Raw genomic sequence first — 18,713 nt, 5'->3', positions numbered from 1 at the left:
CAGAAAAGGTGGGCTTGTCCCTGGAAGCAGGCCCCAGCTCAGCTGCCAGTTAATCATCCCACCTCTTTGGGACTCAGTTTCCGCATCTGTGAAATAGACTTTTGGGGCCTCTGGGAGACCAGCGAGAGCCCTCCGTGCGCTGTCTCGGGCTTCTGCTCTGTTGGACATGGCGCTGAGTGCTGCGAACAACCATCTTATTGTTGTGCTTGGGACTGGCTTGTGCTTGGGATAGTGCCAGAATGAGGCATGGCGGTCACATAGTAAGGGTACCAGGAAGGCCCCCGCAGTGCCAGGGATGGCACTCGTGGGCTCATGCAGGCAAGGCAGTGTCACTGAACCAAACCCTATAGTACAGAATTTATTAAGACGCTCACCCTGCCCTGAAGAACTCGGACTAGAGGGGGAGACAGTGCAGGAGATTGACCATTACCGTCCAGTGCCAGCAAGGGCGCCTGGGTGTGTAAGAAGAAAAAAGTAGGAGGTCAGAGGAATCCTCTTGCTCCCTTCAGCCTCTCTGAGCTTTTAAACATCATGGGGGCCAGTCAGACAGGCTGTCCAATGCCTGCTCAGTTGGACTCTCTGGGCTGACCAGAAATGCTTTCCTGCAGAAAGAAATGTCAGAGAGAGGAGTTCTTGGAGAAAAAAAAAAAAGTAGTTCAAGTAAAGCCAAGCATTCTTCCACCTGCGCACCCGTACAGAGGCGAGGTCCCTCTGCCCGTGCTAGAAGTTGGCCGTCACCCCAGTTACCCTTGCTTAGTTGCTATAAAAAGCAACCCCCTCCACCCCACCCCCACCCCCAGGCCAGAGCAATAGTACAGTGGGTAGGGCCTTTGCCTTGCACGAGACCAGCCCATATCCAGTCCCTGGCATCCCATATGATCCGCTGGGCACCGCCAGGAGTGATCCCTGCATGCAGAGCCAGGAATAAGCCACACACCTCTCGGGTGAGGAGCCACTTAAGTCTCTGCCAACCAGGCCCCAGCAGCACAGATTGTCCTGTAAACACCCCCGGGCACCTTGTGTCCTGCTGCTGCCTAGCTGACCCTGGCCACTTCCCTTCTGCCAACTGGCCAAAGGCTCCTGTGCACTCTGTTCTGCCAGGAGCTGTGTGTGACCTCCCCCAGAGTCGAAGCCAGAGCACGCCCACCTGTGGGCTGCGGGGCACCAGCGAGAAGCAGCGCCCACTGCATCCTAGGAGGCTCAGCAGAAATCACATTCTTACGATAATTCATCAGGTTGGCAGCAATTGAAACAATTAGCACTCTGGAAAGGGCCATAAACTAGCGAGACTATTAGGAAGATGCAGTTACGGGCAGGGACCACCTGATTAGGGATGAAAGATTCTGAATTCTGAGTGGTTTAATTTTAATACTGTCAGAAAGGTTAATATTTAATTACAAATTATAATCTCCTTATCCGAGCTGTCTAATCCGTCTTCATCCACAGTAGACGCAGCAGGAAGGTATCTGCTGACTCGCGGGTGTGGAAAGGAGAAGGGGCTTGTTAAAAGGCTGATGATGCAAGTCCCTTGGCCGTGGGCACACCTCTTGCCTCTTTCCTTGGAGGCATCTCGGCCATTGGCTGCCCCGCTCTGGGGCGGGGCTGTGGGCGGACTTCTGTAGCCCCGCCTCCCACCCCTCCAGGGCCCCTGAGCTCTGCACCCTGAGCAGGTGCTTCATATGAGCCTCACCCCCTGCGCCTCTCAGAAGGCAGCACCTATGTCAGCATAGGTGGACTAGTCCCAGTGGACTCCTGCTGCCCCCAGGACCACTTCTTCACCAACTGCTGTCTTGTCTGCTCCTCAGATCTGTCCTCAGGCAGAGCTCAGATGCCAACAGAGAACTACTTTTCAGATGAGGCCTACAGGGACCAGAGAGGTCACTAAGTGCAAGCTTCGCATGCAGAAAGCAGGGTTCAGTCCACACCACTGCACATTTGCCCAACACTGTTTAAGCACTGGGCCAGATTAGCCCCCAAGTACCACAGGGTACAGTGGCTACTATCCACCTGCAAATACAAAAATAAAACAAACAGCAACAACATAAAAAACCAGCAACAGGAACTGGAGCCATAGCACAGCAGGTAGGGTGTTTGCCTTGCACATAGCCGACCTGGGTTCGATCCCCAGCATCGCATATGGTCCCCCGAGCACCGCCAGGAGTGATTCCTGAGTGCAGAGCCAGGAGTAACCCCTGTGCATTGCCGGGTGTGACCCAAAAAAACAAAACAAAAAAAAAAAGCAACAACAAAAACTGAGGCCTACGACATTGAAGGAACTGGTCCAAAACCACTTGTCAAGGAAAAAAGTGAAATCAGAATCCAGCCTCAAATCCTCTGTCAATACCTTTGCTCTCAGCCACATTGGAAGGTAGATTATAAATTTGTCTGTTGGGCTCCACGTGAAAACTTGGGGTTCTGAGTGGCATAAGGAGCCCAACGTAACCATTCATGTTTTGTTTTTGAGGTAACATTACTCAGCAAAACTGTACATTTGGGGTTGGAGAGATGATAGCAAGGGTGGGGTGCTTGCCTTGTCACCAACCGAGGTTCAGTCCTCAGCACCCCATATGGACCCCCCCAAGCCCTGCCTGGAACAGTCCCTCAGCACAGAGCCAGAAAGAAGCCCTGAGCACAGCCAAGTGTGTCCCCCAAACAAAACAAAATGAAATGAACTTCTGAGTCATATTTTAGGACAGGAGCTCATCCAGGTCCATGGTTGGGGTTAGTTAGTCATTCAGGGCCTGAGGGGCTCATGTGAGGATGAGTGGACAGGACAAAAGCGACCAGAAGGAAACAGCAGGCACATGCGCCCGTAGGTCTGGGGGTGGCATGGCGCCAAGCAGCGAGGCCCCTCGCGCTGTTCGCCTCCAGCCCTGTCTCTGCCTTCCCACCTCTCAGGACACTCAGCGTCTCCTTTCCACACAGGGCTTCATCCGGCTCGACATGTCCGAGTTCCAGGAACGACACGAGGTGAGAGTCCTCGGCATAGTGGTCCCAGGGCCTGTTCATGCTGCCTGTCCCGTTATGGGGGCCTGAGACCGCTCCAGCGGCTTGGGGGTTTTGGGGGGGGCATGCTCGTGGGTTTCTAGCAGCAAGTCCTTGCTGGGACGTTGCATGCTGCAGGCATGCAAAGGCCCCTGACGTGCTCCCTTCCTCACACCAGGTGGCCAAGTTTATTGGGTCCCCGCCAGGCTACATCGGCCACGAGGAGGGCGGTCAGCTGACCAAGAAGCTAAAGCAGTGCCCCAATGCCGTGGTGCTCTTCGACGAGGTAGACAAGGCCCATCCAGATGTGCTCACCATCATGCTGCAGCTGTTTGACGAGGTGTGAAAAGCGGGTGGGGCTGGGAGGTGGGGGGGGCACCTAGAGATTGGAGGGGCGGGGCTGTGAGTAGCAGGGTTCACCGCCCACCTGCGTCCCGTTCAACGTCCTGCTCCTCCTCTGTGTGGCCAGCCTATTAGCAAGTGAGCTAAGCCCCCTTTCTAGACTAGGACCCGAGATGGTCACTTAAGTATTGCCCCAGTTTGAATCACACCCAGAGGTGCTCAAATCTTACCCCTAGCTCTGCGCTCAGGGATCTCTCGAGGGACTATATGGGGTGCTGAGGATCGAACCCAGTCGGTTGTGTGGAAGGCAAGCCTCTTACCTGCTCTCCCCAGGCCCGGTGCCTTCTTTTGGATGTATTTCCCCCCCACATCCCCTTCATTGTTGTGGTCCTAATGACCAGCTTGGCACACCTGGCCACAGTGCTTGTCCGTCACTCGCACTGTGCTCACTGGGGTCTGCACCGCAGTCGTGGTGCTTGCCGGGGTTTACACTCTTACCTGAGACATGCAAGTTCTGGCTGTGCTCACAGCTGTCGCTGCTGTGTTCGCCCTCATGCTCGGCCCAGGTGCACCTCACTAAGAGACCGCATCAGACAAGAGGTGACAGAGGTGCCAGAGAATAAGAGCGAGCGTGCGCAGAGTCTTAAGTGCCAGCATTGTTCACCTCAGCCTCGGGAGTTTGGGGGACAAAGGAAGAAGCTGAACCCAAAACTCTGAGACTTTTCTCTTTTTTTGCCACACCCGGAGATGCTCAGGGCTTACTCCTGGCTCTGCACTCAAGAATCACACCCATTGGTGCCCTGGGGACCCTATGGCATGCCAGGGATCGAACCCAGGTCAGACATATGCAAAGCAAGCGCCCTGCCCTCTGTGCTACCCCTCTGGCACCAGTTCCGAGAACCTTCTGGACTTGAAATCTGTGTGTCAGCCGTGGTGTCCACCAGTTCTTGGAGGCGCCAGTCGTGGCATCACTGTGCCAGTGGCACCTGCCCCTGAGAATCTTCCCTCTGAAGAGCTGCAGGCTCACCATCACCAGACCAGACAGTGCTCCCATTACCACGTGAGCTGGAACTGCAATGGAGAACTCTTTGGTTCCAGTTGTATGCCCGTCTCTGATCCTGCCCTGAGGAAGGGAGTTTCCTTCAGCCCTGCCCAGAGTCCAGAAACTCAGGGCAGCTGCGCTGGAGAACTAAGCCCAGTGTTAATTCAGCAAAGGTCTCTGGGCCAGGCAGACAGCGACGGGCAGAGGGGTGTGGAAGCAGCCTGGAGACCTGTCCAGAGAGGGGCCAAGAGGGAGTTGCTGGAGGAAGAGGAGACAGACATGAGCAGGGGCTTCAGCTGTGCCCAAGGCCCCATGTGGGGCAGTGGGGACCCAGGCCGAACCCGCCCCTGCCTCTGTCCCTGAATGAGGCAGCAGAAGCAGCTCGGCCCCGAGGCATGTATGAGTACACATGCGCTGTGTCCAGTCTGGGGGTGTGGGGAAGCCTCCCCACCCGTCCTGCCCAGAAGAGCAGAGAGGCTTTCAGCCAAGTCTGTGTCCTTGCTCTTTTTGAGTGGATGGGCGTGAGGTGGGGCCACCCCTGGAGTTACTCGGGATTGAGCCGGTGTCTTTGGACTGCAGGACCAGTGCCTTCCCTGCTGTGCATCTCAGTGGGGCCCTTGCTCCATTACCGGGAGCATCTGCTCCTGCAGGCTGGGCTCCCTGGGCGTCCCTGAGTGAGCCGCGCTCTATGTCCCAAGCCAGTCATCCCCTAGTCACTTTGCTCTGCTCCCTCTTCTGGCCTTCCCTCCTCTCCTGCCTCTTCTCTCTCCTTCCGGCATATGCTGCTGGTTATTGATGCTTTTCCCTATGTCGCTTCTAGAAAGCACTAGACAGTCCATGGAAACAGGCCACGTTGTGTCCTTTCTCCTCTCTTGTTCTGTCAGGCCAGAGAACAGCTCCAAAGATAGAGACGGGACGTGTTTCGGTTCGTTCCATTTGTCTGCATCACATGCATTTTTGCCATTCACTTCTGGCAGGGGGTTCTTCTCACTACAGCACCATGGGCTGTGCCAAGGGCTCCCCACCGACCAGCCTCCCTCTCCTCACACTAACCCCCTTGGTGCTATTGCTTCTGTCCTGGCTGCATGACAAAGGCCCAGCCCCGAGGCTGGTGGCCACCCTGAGAGGTGCCCCCAGCAGTCAGGGAAGTGCTGTGTCTAGAGTACAGCGGGGAGGGCTCATGCCTTCACAAGGCCGATGGGGGTTCAATCCCCATCGTCCCAGATGGTCCCCAAGCACTGTCAGGAGTAATTCCTGAGTGCAGAGCCAGGAGTAAGCCCTGAGCACCGCCAAGTGTGGCCCAAACCACTGCCCACCCCCCCAGAAAAGTGCTGTCAGCTCCCAGCCATGCCACTACTGTGTCTTCCCAGGGCCGACTGACGGACGGGAAAGGGAAGACCATCGACTGCAAGGATGCCATCTTCATCATGACCTCCAACGTGGCAAGCGATGAGATCGCGCAGCACGCCCTGCAGCTGAGGCAGGAAGCTCTGGAGATGAGCCACAACCGCATCGCAGAGAACCTTGGTGAGCCACATGGTCCGGGGTGTCTGGGCAGCGGAGGGTGGGGGTTCTGGGGCCCCAGCCTAGGGTGGGTAGAGGGAGAGAGACTAGGAGACTGGGTTCCTCAAGAAAGCCGCCTCTCCTGGGTGACAGTCCCACTGTGGACAGGGCACGGATACTGCAGGTGAGACCCTAAGGCTGAAGGCTGAAGAGAACTGGGACAGCCAGAAACTGGAGGGGGGGGGGGGGGCTCTGCCCATCCCCCCAGGAAGACTTCCTGTGTGGGTGGGTGGGGCCCCAGTGAGGTCCTCAGCCCCATTCTTCCAACTCCAGAGAGACAATACAGGGCATGCGACTGATCCTACTTCAGTCCCGGCACCACGTAGGATCCCAAGCCCTGCCAAACATGACCCCTGAGCACAGAGCCAGGAGTAAGCCCTGAGTACCACTGGGGTGGCCCAGAGAAACCAAAACCCAAGTCAGCAACTGCAGCCTGAGCCCTGGCCCTTCTCCCGCCCGCTCCCTCTCACAGCGCCCACCTGCAGAAGGAACTGCACAGGCTCTGGGAGGGTTCAGTGAGAACCCAGCACAGTGCCCCCGTTCAGGTGAGGGGACCACAGTGAGGCCCCATGGTACTGACTGGACCAGCTTCCTGCAGCCCGTAGGAGCAGGGCTGGGGTTCTGCCTGGCGGCTCAGGCCCCAGGAGCAGCCTGCCCGGAGCCGGCAGTTTGGATTCTCTCTGCAGGGGATGTGCAGATCAGTGACAAGATTACCATCTCAAAGAACTTCAAGGAAAATGTGATTCGCCCCATCCTGAAGGTAAGAGGTCTTTGTCCTTCCTGCTGCATCCTCGGGCAGGAGAGACCCCACACACCCCCACGCACCCACCCACAAACCTCCTCAAGCCCCTTTACTTCCCCACTGGACCTCAGGCATTCCCATGGGGTCACTGTGCTCAGCCCTCCCCCCCTCTGCCACAGGCTCACTTCCGGAGGGACGAGTTTCTCGGCAGAATCAATGAGATCGTCTACTTCCTCCCCTTCTGCCACTCGGAGCTCATCCAGCTCGTCAACAAGGAACTGAACTTCTGGGCCAAGAGGGTAAGAGCAGGACTTGGCATGGGTGGGATGGGAAAGCAAGGCACCCCAGGCTGGGGCTTCAGGCAGAAGGAGGAGCACGGAGAGCGCGGAGCCCCTCAGCCGTGCTCCCCTCCGACTCCTCAGGCCAAGCAAAGGCACAACATCACTCTGCTCTGGGACCGGGAGGTGGCAGACGTGCTGGTCGACGGCTACAACGTGCACTACGGCGCCCGCTCCATCAAGCACGAGGTGAGCCCTGGAGCCCGCCTTCCCCGCCCCACCCCCACCCACTCCCGGAGCTCCTGGCCCATCTCCCTAGAATTTGGCCGTTAGGGTTATCCATGTGCTGAGCAGATGCCCAGACACTGTATGGGACAGTCAGACCCTTATCCCAGAAGGGCACTGAGGTTCTGGCTGGAACCTCCTGGGGGGATAAGAGGGAGACACAACTGAGCGGGGAACCTCAGAAGGATGCACCAAGCCTCGGGTTGCCATCCTGAGTGGTCATAGGAGCTCCACCTTGCAGGGCAGAAAGCTGCACTTCAGAGCATTGGGGCCCAAGTGCAGAAAGGCCAGGGACCAGATCGATAGCACAGCAGGGAGGGCACTGACCTTGCACACGGCTCACCCGGGTTTGATCCCAACATCCCATAGAGTCCCCCCCAATACCACCAGGAGTGGCTTCTGAGGGCAGAGCCAGGAGTATCCCCTGAGCATCACTGGGTGTGACCCCCCAAACAAAACCCAACTGGGGAAAGGCCCAAAGCTGCCCGTCAGTGCCAGGCTGGCCTGGACCCAACGCTGCCGGCCTGGCCCCTGCCGTCTGCAGGTGGAGCGCCGCGTGGTAAACCAGCTGGCCGCGGCCTACGAGCAGGACCTGCTGCCCGGGGGCTGCACGCTGCGCATCACCGTGGAGGACTCGGACAAGCAGCTCCTCAAGAGCCCCGAGCACACCTCGCCCGAGGCCGAGAAGCGCCTCCCGAAGCTGCGGCTGGAGATCGTCGACAAGGACAGCAAGACACACAAACTGGACATCCAGGCGCCACTCCACCCCGAGAAGGTGTGCTTCACGCTCTAGCACCGCCCTCCCCTCTGTGCCCTCGGCAGCCAATAAAGGCCCCTCAGCTGAGGCGTGACAACTGACCTCCTTCCCTTCGGCCTCTGCTCCTTGGCCCGGGCAGAGGCAGCCGTTTATCCCCACCCCAGCCCCTTTCTCGCGGGCCCCCCAACCTGCCAACAGGTCTCCGGGAGAGATGCAGCCCCTCCATCCTCTGAGGCAGGAGGAAAAACTGGGGCACCCTTATTTCTCTTCTCCTGCATGCTCCCCGGGCCCCCCAGTCTCTGGAATATTATCCCGTCCCCAGGAAAGCCCTGAAGTATAGCCGCTGAGACCAGAGCTGGCTGGAAGGATGGGGACCCAGCCGTGACCTGCCACCATCTGCTGTCCTCGGGCAAAAAAAAAGGTCTCCCCAGGGAGTAGAGGGAGAGGGCAGAGGCCCGGCACAGAGGTAACACACCAGCGGAGACCGCGATTCTCCAACCTTGGGGCTCGGACAGTGCGAAGCACCCCTAGGCTGATGGCCGTGGCCTTGCCCCACTCTGGGACTGGACAGGAAGTACCAGAACCAAGCAGTAGCTGCTCCGTGGAGGCCTCCTTTGGGAGCCTTAACTGCTGATGTGGGGGCTCCCAAGGGGGCTCATGGGGCCGGGCTCCACCCAGGTCGCCCTGAAGAGTGTCTCAGCCTTATTTGGACGCGGTTCCAGCTCGCTGGCCCTCAGCAGCTTTGGGGACCGCGTGCATGGGGGGTACCAAGAACAGGGTTGGCACCATCCCCCAAGTGTGTTCCCTGGGCTACCCTCCACCCAGCTTGAACACCATCCTCAGTAGCAGATGAGCCCTTGTAGTAGCATCCCCTGTCGCTCCCTTAACCCTCCCTGGTGCGCCAGCTTTGTCTCAGGAAGCAGAAAGCGGGGCCGGAATCAGACTCCCTTGGGATGTGGAGCAGAGTCACACCAATAGGGCAGGGGTGAGGCCCACTGAGCCTGGGGGCCACCCCAGCGGTGCTCCACCTGTCACTGTCTTGTCCCTTCGGGAACTGTGGCTGCTGCTCCCTACCTCAGTGACTGCTATAGTTTATTTTTTTAAGATTTTTATTAACGTCCTGTTTTGAAATCATTTTGGGCTTAAGCGTCCCCACATGCCCACCAGCTAGCTTCTCCTAAGAGAAGCTTCCAGACCTGCAGTGTGGCCTTTCAGTGTGATCATGCAGACACAGTGATCATTTCAGATACTGTGACTATTCAGACAGTGTGGTCATTCAGACATAGTGTGATCATTCAGATGTTGATACTAATCTGGAGACGTTCAGATTTTGTCCGTTTTCCACTTAGGTTTTGTTTTATTTTATTTTATTTTTGGTTTTCTTTTGTTTTGTTTTGTTTTTTTTGTGGGGGAGGTCCAGGATCCCACATATGGCAATTCCTTTTGTCTCCTTTGACCTGTGCCAGTTCTTCCATCTTTGTCTCTTGTAACAACGGCACTTTTGGAAATGACTGGGCCGGTTCACTTTCCCCTGGCTCTGGCTTTTGATCGATTGTCCAACATGTTGGAGATCAGTTTTGCACAAGACAGCCACAAAAGGCACCATCACAGCAGCAGGGGGGCGGGGGGCACAATTGGGTCACTTTACTGAGTGGATGTGTTCTACATTTCTTCACTGTAAAACTACTGATTCCCTTTGAAACTATTAATAATCATGCAAGGCAGCACTGTGCCCATGTCTTCTTTCTCCTTGGAATTGTGCCCTTTGAACTCAGCCTGGCTCCCAGGAAGTGAATGTTGTATTTGCCTGATGACGATGTTCTCCCCTCCTCCGCCGGTATTTATTAACTGGTATTCTGCTGTAAGGAAGAGCTGTCTATTTCCCCTCATTTATTTATTCAATAATGATTCATATCAGTCTAAACCAGTGGATATTTGTTTTATTCTATGCCTTATGATCAGTATGAATATTGTTAATTTTGTTGCTAAAATTGGCCTACTTTTGGCCATCAGAGGCTCTTACAAGTTGACTCCTGTGTTGCTTTTCCATGTCACTCCCTTTCTTTTTTGTTTTTATCTTTATTTTTTTGAGCACTTTCTGGGCTGGAGCGATAGCACAGCGGTAGGGCGTCTGCCTTGCACGCAGCCAGCCTGGCCAAGCCGGGTTCGATTTTTCTGCCCCTCTCAGAGAGCCCGGCAAGCTACCGAGAGTATCTCACCTGCACGGCAAAGCCTGGCAAGGTACCCATGACATATTCAATATGCCAAACACAGTAACAACAAGTCTCAAAAAAAAAAATACGGCGACATTACTGGGCCCACTCAAGCAAATCGATGAACAACGGGAGGACAGTGACAGTGACAGAGCACTTCCTGGCAACAGGGGTCTCTCTTCCAGGCTCTCTCTTCCCTTTCCCATCCCAGCCCTGATGTCAGCCATTTCTCCAAGCACTTCCTGTTCTGGTGACTTGAGAATGGTACTTAGAAACCAGAAGCTGGGTGCTAGATATGTTCATTGCTGCTAGAGTGACATTGTTTCTGGGTCCTTTTAGTACACAAACCTAAGAAATTTCTGTATCACATGCACACATCTGAATTTTATTGCACCTGCACCTTGTTCAAGGCCTTCCGGGCAGAGAGACAATCCAGGAAGTAAGCCTCTTGAATGCTGCAGCCGCTAGCATTGCATATATCCCCTAAATACCACCAGGGTCACTCCCTGAGCACTGCTAGATATAGTCCCAACATTTAAAAATTAATTAGTAGACGACATGACTTTATATTGAGAGCTACAGACCCTACTCAATAGCTAGGAGATAGAACAGTCATGATCATGACATCACATCATGAAACTCCATCCCCATATCTTCTGCTTTCACCTGTTTTTGGTCTTCAGACTTTTCATAAAGATTAACCCAAACTCAGTGACCCTAGATGAAACATTTCCTCTGGATAAAGTTCTTATACCTGCTTAACCATCCCTTGGTTTAATCAGCCCTGGCCAGGAACAGTTGATACAGTTGATACAGTTGATTTTGTGTGTGTGTGTGTGTGTGTGTGTGTGTATCTGTGTCTGTGTGTGTGTGTTGTTGTTGTTGGGCCACACCTGGTGATGCTCAGGGCATCTTCTTGGCTCTGCACTCAGGAATTACTCCTGGTGTTGATATGGGATACTGGAGATGGAACCTGAGTGCCCAGGCAGCTGCATGCAAGGCAAGCACCCTGCCTGCTGTACTATCTCTCCAGCTCCAAAATATGTCTTCTTTAAGCAAGCAGAGTGTCCCCCTGTTGCACCCAAGGCTCACATCCTTTGGGAAACATTGCTCTAAATCTGAGTAACTTTCACACAGGAAAACTCACTGGCCACCTTCCTGGGAGGGGGGCCAAGGTGCAGGGTGGACCCTCTGATTCTGAGGTGTTTGTGCTTTGCTACTTCTGGGAACACTTTGCTCAGCCTCTTGGTGAGGTGGTGCCTCCTGCCCCCCTGCATAGCGGTGCCCCACCCCTTGCTTTACTTGTGTGTTTTGTGACTAGAATATAAGTGTCAAGACAGCCGATTGTCCAGCTCACTCCCCTGTTCTAGAGCCTGGCATTATTACTGAGCCCAGGAGCCTAGGTATTGAGCCTAGGTATTGAGGGGTGTTGGCCCCACAGCAAGCACATGCTTTTTTTGTGGGGGGGCGGGGACGTCACACCAGCAACGCACAGGGGTTACTCCTGGCTTTGCACTCAGGAATTACTCCTGGCAGTGCTCAGGGACCAGATGGGATGCTGGGAATCGAACCCAGGTTGGCCACGTGCAAGTTAAACACCCTACCCTCTGTGCTATCGCTCCAGCCCCAGTAAGCACATGTCTTGCTGTGCACCTAAAGGCAGGATGCTATCCTTTGTGCTGCCAGCACACATGTGTTTATCATATACCTGTAGCCAGGCAGTAGAATGCATCAAAACTGAACCCTGAGCAAATGGGGCCCAGGAAGGCCTGAATATCCTGGAATGTGAACCAGGACATGGAAAGAAAAAGGAACTGCCTTATTGTTCAAGAGAAAGATCTCTGGAGCTGGAGCAATAGCACAGCAGGTAGGGCGTTTGCCTTGCACACGGCCAACCCGGGTTCGATTCCCAGCATCCCAAATGGTCCCCTGAGCACCACCAGGGGTAATTCCTGAGTGCAGAGCCAGGAGTAACCCCTGTGCATCACCAGGTGTGACCCCAAAAAAGCCAAAAAAAAAAAAAGAGGAAGATCTCTAGGGTGTGACATGATTGTTTTAGAAATTTAGGGAGAAAAAACACAAGAAAATCGACCAATAAAGTTAAAGCTTAGGGCTGGAGCAATAGCACAGCGGGTAGGGCGTTTGCCTTGCACGCGGCCGACCCGGGTTCGATTCCCAGCATCCCATATGTTCTCCTGAACAACACCAGGGGTAGTTCCTGAGTGCAGAGCCAGGAGTAACCCCTGTGCATCGCCGGGTGTGACCCAGAAAGCAAAAAACAAACAAAAAAAAAATTAAAGCTCAAAGTAAACAAAATAAGAAACCCAATATAAAGAGAAAAAATAAAGAAAACAACAGTGTTTTGAAGGCATCAAAATAGATTTTAAAAAAAAAATCTCAGCCTGATAAAAGGAAAAAGTAAGGATCAGGCATTCCACAGGAGAGCACTTGCCTTGTACATACAAAGCCCTCACATCTGTCCCCAGCACCGAAAAAAGTAAGAGAAAGGGGATGCAGAGACTACAACAAGTAGGTCGCTTGATTTTCATGTAGCCAACCCAGGTTTGATTCCCAGCATCCCATATGATCGCCTGAGCCCATCAGGAGTGGTTCCTAGTGCAGAACCAGGAGTAACCCTTAGAACAGCCTGGTATGGCCCGAGAATCAAAAAGTAAAGAAAAAAGCAAGAAGAGCAAAAACAAAATAGGTTAGAAATAAGACATCAGACATAGCCAGATAAATGGATGGATTTTGTTTTCTGGGTGAAGTTTTTTATTTTAGCGCTTGATGATCCACAGAATTGAAAACAGCAAGTAGGTAATTTCCTAGCAAACAGTGACAAAGATATAGTTTAAACAGATTAATTGCCAAAGAAGAAATTGGAATGGTGATAAAGGTATCCATTACACTTTTTTCTTTTTTTTTCTTTTTTTGGGTCACACCCGGCGATGCACAGGGGTTACTCCTGGCTCTGTACTCAGGAATTACCCCTGGTGGTGCTCAGGGAACCATATGGGATGCTGGGAATTGAACCCGGGTTGGCCATGTGCAAGGCAAACGCCCTACCCTCTGTGCTATTGCTCCAGCCCCGAAATCCGTTACACTTTTTAATTGAACTATATCTGGAAAAGTCTATGAACTGCAAATATGTCATCCAGTGAATTAGCACATAATGAAAACCCATTGAAGCCATCACCGACTCCCTAAAATAGATGAGTCATGATTTTCTTCATTTGGGGGCCCTCCCCGGAAGTGCTCAGGGCCCGAGCGTGCAGGCTAGATGCAGGGTTGTTCAGCAGTACTTGAAGACCACCAGGGTCATGCCCAATGGAGCTAGAGGCTCAGGGGAGGCCGTGATGGGGTTCCAAGGATCGCATTCAAAGCCTCAAGCCTGTGAGACGTGCACTTCTAAATCCTTTGAGCTATTTTCCTCCACCCACAGCCAAAGTTGTCATTGTTAATTAGCTGCTTTAGACTAAAATTGAGAATGAGAAAAAAATTAAGATGTTCAATTTATTTTTCAAATTAAAGTGTCAGATTAATGCTCAAACCTGATAAAGTGCCGAAAAAAATATCCCAGTCTAATCTCACCTATGACTATAGATGTGGAAATTCCAAATAAAATAAAATTGGACTGTAAACCATGAACACGTATTTATTTCAGCAACACACACCTCGGCATCAGAAGACTTAATGTATGTTATTTACATGTCTATAGATTAAAGTTAATGTTACTTAAGAGATGTTTTTAGGTAAGATTATACAAGACTACTTTTAGGAAATATATTCTAGTTAGAATTTGAATGCAAAAACAGTTTGCAAATGCTCCATGAAACTAATTTTACATTTTTGTATTAAGCGATACACAGGAAAATTTAAATTATAAAATACATACACATTTCTAAATATACATATACACACAGAATGATAAAATGAAAATAAAGTAACAACATTTGGGAAACCTAAATAAAAGGTGTACAAGAATTCTTTATTTTTGCTACTTTTCTGTTTCCGTAGTTTTTTGTTTTGTTTTGGCTTTGTTGGCACACCCAGCAGGGCTCACTCCTGGCTCTGTGCTCATGACTCACTCCTGGAAGGTTTTCGGGGATCACATGCAGTGCCAGAAATTTAACTCAGAGCTCTTGCAGGCAAAGCATATACTCAATCCATTGAGCTCTCTCCTGACCCTAAAATAATATTTCAGTTGAATGGAAACAGTTTATTTCTAAGATATTTCTTTCCCAGTTAAAAATAAAATCATCCTTCCTTTTGATTATCATTATCTTTAATTGTTGGTTTGCTTGTTTACATTTTCATATATTTAGATATAATTCACTTAATACATATTTGGTGGATTTCAAAGTTACTCTGCATGCGCCTTGTATTTAAAGGAACAATGGCACCAAGGTCTCTGGTCACTGGGGAGCACTCAAAAAAAAAAATGGAGGCATAAACTATAATTAAAGGAATGATAAACCTACTATTAAAAAAAAAGTAAACAGTTTAGGTGAGGGACTCGGGCAGCAGTGTAGCAGGCAGGGTGCTTCTTGCACACAAGGCCACGGCGTTAGCCACGGCAAGCACCTTACCTCTTGAGCCCTTGTTCTAGGTCCAAGAGAATACAGAATGGCTGGAGAGATGGTACAATAGGCTGGATGCATGCCTTGCATGCAGCCAACCTGGCTTCAACCCCTGGCACCTCATGTGGTCCCCCAGCCCACCAAAAGTGATAACCTTGAGTGTAGAACCAGGAATAAGCCCTGAGCACTGCTGGATGTTGTCAAAAAAAAAAAAAAGACAATACTAATAGTATCCCAAAAATACCTGTTCTTGCATTAATATATAATTCACTGCAAACCTAATTTAACTTTTGACAGCATTTTACTTTATTCTTGTGGTGTCAGGAATTGAACCCAGGGCCTGATTCATGCAAAATAAGTGCTAGGGGCCAGAATGATATTACAGCGGTAGGGCACTTGCTTTGCATATGGCAGACCCAGGTTTGAGCCCCAACATCCTATATAGTCCCCAGAGCCCCGCCAAGAGCATTTCCTGAATACGGAGCTAGGAGTAACCCCTGAGCATTGCCGGGTTGGCCACAAACAAAACAAAACAAAAAGTAATAAGTGCTCTATCTTTGAGGCACATCCCCAGCCCTTGACAACATTGAAAAATTAATGACCACAGTCAGGGGCTAGAAAAATAGTACACTGGCTGAGGCACTTGCCTTGCATGCAGGCAACCCAGGTTTAATCCCCAGCATCCCATATGGTCCCCCAAGCACCTCCAGGAGTGATCCCTAAGCAGAGTCAGGTTCCACTGCCACGTACCCAAGTGGATCCCTCTGCAGCTCCCATTTGAGGCTCTGGGCTCCAGAGGTACGGGTACAGATACTAACCCTGCCAGTGACGACAGTCCCATCCCATTTAGTAGGCAAACTGGGTCATTTCAACTACCATGAACATACCCTATTCAGTTATGAAATGAAGGGAAGAAGCATTACTGCCTGCCTGGAGCATAGAGGCTATACATAGTTGTATAGAAGAGGAAGTGGTGGGAAATGGACAGGAGAGGGCCACACCCAGTGGTGCGCAGGGCTTGCTCCTGCTTCTGCATGTGGTGGACCTGGAGAACCATATGGGATGTTGGAGATCAAATTTAGGTGGCCTGCATGCAAGGCAAGTGCCTTACCCACTGTACTATTGCCCCCACCCGCAAAGCATTCTGTCTTGTTTTGTTTTTGTTTCTGTTATTGACTCATTTGGAAACACAGTTACAGAGTTGCTTCTGATTAGATTTCAGTCATACAATTCCAACACCCATTACCAGTGTACATTCCTCACCATGGATGTGCCTGGTTTCCCTCCCGCCGCCACCACCCCCGCTTGCCTCTATGGCAGGTGCTTCGTAGTTTGTCATGCTAAGGGAATTAAACGACCATATCAAAGGCTTTTTACAGCAAGTAGGGCATTTGCCTTGCACGCGGCCGACCTGGGTTTGATTCCCAGTATCCCATATGGTCCCCCAAACACCGCCAGGAGTGATTCCTAAGTGCAAAGCCAGGAGTAACCCCTGAGCATCACCAGGTGTGACCCAAAAAGCAAAAAAAAAAAAAAAAAATTAAAGGCTTTTTTTATTTGGGTTTTGGAACCACACCCAGCAGTGCTCAGAGCTTACTCCTCGCTCTGTGCTCAGGAGTCTATTCCTGGGAGGGACCATAGTGGGTGCAGGGTGGGACCAGAATTGGGCACATGTAGGGCAAGTGCCTTTTCTCCTCTTTTCTCCTGTCCAAGAAGTTTTTTCATGTTAAGATTTCTGACAGGCGGGGCTGGAGCAATAGTACAGCTGGTAGGGCGTTTGCCTTACACGCGGCCGACTGGGTTCGATTCCCGGCATCCCATATGGTCCCCCAAGCACCGCTAGGAGTAATTCCTGAGTGCAAAGCCAGGAGTAACCTCTCTGCATCTCCAGGTGTGACCCAAAAAGAAAAAAAAATTCTGAGAGGCTGGAGAAAGCACTCCTGCTTGGCATGTGGAAGCCCCCAGGTTCCACCCCTATCACCACATAGTCCCCCATGTACCACTAGGAAGAACCCCCCCAAGCATTGAGATGGAAGTTGCCCTCAAGTCCCACCAGATGTGGCCCCAAAATAAGCAAAAAAAAGTGTTTGATTGCATTATATGGGATAGTTTGGGACAACTTATAATGTGCAATACACAGGACAGTTGTAGGCAAACTGCCTTCCTACCTCAAACATAAATATTGGCTAACATATGACAGTAAGAGGAGTTTAAGATATATTGTACTTGCAGCTAGAAACAGGGAATGCCAAGGTGTCACCAATGAATTCAGAATGTAGTGAGTGGAGGGCTGGAACCAACAGAGACTGAAAACCAAAGCCACGTGCCGGGACTTCAGCACTGAGATGGGAGTTTGAAATGACCTAAAATCAAGTGGCAAAGAGAGGGAAATGAAAAAGGCAGCTTGATTACTCTTGCTTGGGGGAATTGGCCAGGGAGGGTGGGTGGTACAGCCAGCAGTGCCAAGGGGAATACCTGGCTCTGTGCCCACGGAACAACAGTCAATGCTGGGGACTGGAGTCAGCGTCGCTACCAGAGCCCCGTGCAAGGCCTTAATGCTCTACTCTTCCCAAGAGAGATCACACTTAGAATGCTCTCTTCCTTAAACCCCACCAAAGGAAAAAAAGAAAAGAAAAGCCATCTTTTAGTTCTTTTATTTAACTACCCACAAGAAAAAAAAAAGTAACAGAAAAGGAGTCAAGAGAAGATGATGAATGCCATCAAATTTTGAAAAGATAAAAAATTGATCAAGTTACAGCCATCCAGACTCTCTGGAAAGAGTAAGGTAATGCTCATGGAGTCTTCAGGTGATGGCGCACAGGAGGTAGTCACAGACACAATAAAACCTGAACCCCGCTCAACTCTTGACAAGTTTAACTCAATTACCCACACTAACAGCCCGGCAGACAGGAGCTGCCCATTGCTAGGCATAAATACTAGTTATCACATCTTGGTTTTACCCATCTTTCAACCCAAAATTACAAAATGAGATGGGGACAGCGGAAACATGGGGCCAGGGTAAGTGGATAGCCATGAGGAAAAGCATGAAATTGGACCTCCTGACATCATGCTCAAAGATGAGCCCAGGGCCTTGTGGTATGTTCTGCAGGAAGACGCCAGCAGCGTTGCGTCCGTGTGGAGGTCAGCACTGCAAGGAAAAGGATGAGTTACACTGTCATTTTGGTACCCAGGGTTCCACCAGCTCACGAAGCTCTTCCACACAGATGCTGGAACACAGCCAACCTTAGAGTGTGCTGTTAAGAATGCTGGGAAAACGGAGTGTCACTGCTGCCGTTCCAGTCCTGGGAAAGTCAGAATCTTTGAGGCTGCTTGCAGTTCGACGTAAACACAAAGTAATGGAGAATGAGCTCTGACGGTGGGGAGCAATGGCAAAATCTTTCTTCCATGGGTTGACCCTCAGAAGAGTTGAAGCCCCTGGGCGAGAGAGAGAGTACAGTGGGCAGGGCGCTCGTCTTGCACACAGCTGACCCAGGTTTGATCCCTGGCACCCCATATGGTCCCCTGAAGCCTCCAGGAGTTATCCTTGAATACAGAGTCAGGAATAAGCCCTGAGAACTGGCAGGTGTGGCCCAAAAACAAAACAATTTATTTTGGGGTTTCAAACTCTCTTTAATGTGATAGGTCTATCCATTTCTTTAGTTGGGGCATTGTTTTAAAAGGGATCGTCAGCAGTTTTGACACAAAGGAACATTGACACTGTTCATCACGGCATTATTTACTGCAGCCAAGAGCCAGGATGACCAGCATTGGATAAACAAGTATGGCACTGCCATATTCTGAATTTGTTTTTTATGGCAGGGATCAAACCCTGGGGCCTGGCACATACAAGACACAATCGGTACCACTGATCACAGCCCCAACCCATGACATGGAATATTATTCAGCAATAAAACTGAATGGAATTA

The 18,713-nt window shown here is 51.4% G+C and overlaps 1 protein-coding gene across 1 annotated transcript in view; it reads left to right on the top strand.

Annotated features, from left to right (window-relative positions):
- Positions 1-9,921, top strand: part of CLPB (ClpB family mitochondrial disaggregase) — a 143,761-nt gene extending 133,840 nt beyond the window's left edge. The window contains exons 10-16 of the mRNA XM_056116115.1: positions 2,926-2,970; positions 3,164-3,325; positions 5,740-5,896; positions 6,619-6,692; positions 6,854-6,973; positions 7,097-7,201; positions 7,782-9,921. Coding sequence (XP_055972090.1) covers positions 2,926-2,970; positions 3,164-3,325; positions 5,740-5,896; positions 6,619-6,692; positions 6,854-6,973; positions 7,097-7,201; positions 7,782-8,030 — 912 coding nt within the window. The 3' untranslated portion in view covers positions 8,031-9,921. The remainder of the gene's footprint in view (positions 1-2,925; positions 2,971-3,163; positions 3,326-5,739; positions 5,897-6,618; positions 6,693-6,853; positions 6,974-7,096; positions 7,202-7,781) is intronic.
- The last annotated feature ends 8,792 nt before the right edge of the window (positions 9,922-18,713 follow it).

Source organism: Sorex fumeus, unplaced genomic scaffold (assembly GCF_029834395.1).
Source record: "Sorex fumeus unplaced genomic scaffold, SorFum_2.1 ptg000030l, whole genome shotgun sequence".
NCBI classification, from domain to species: domain Eukaryota; kingdom Metazoa; phylum Chordata; class Mammalia; order Eulipotyphla; family Soricidae; genus Sorex; species Sorex fumeus.
This window is presented reverse-complemented; position numbering and strand designations above follow the sequence as displayed.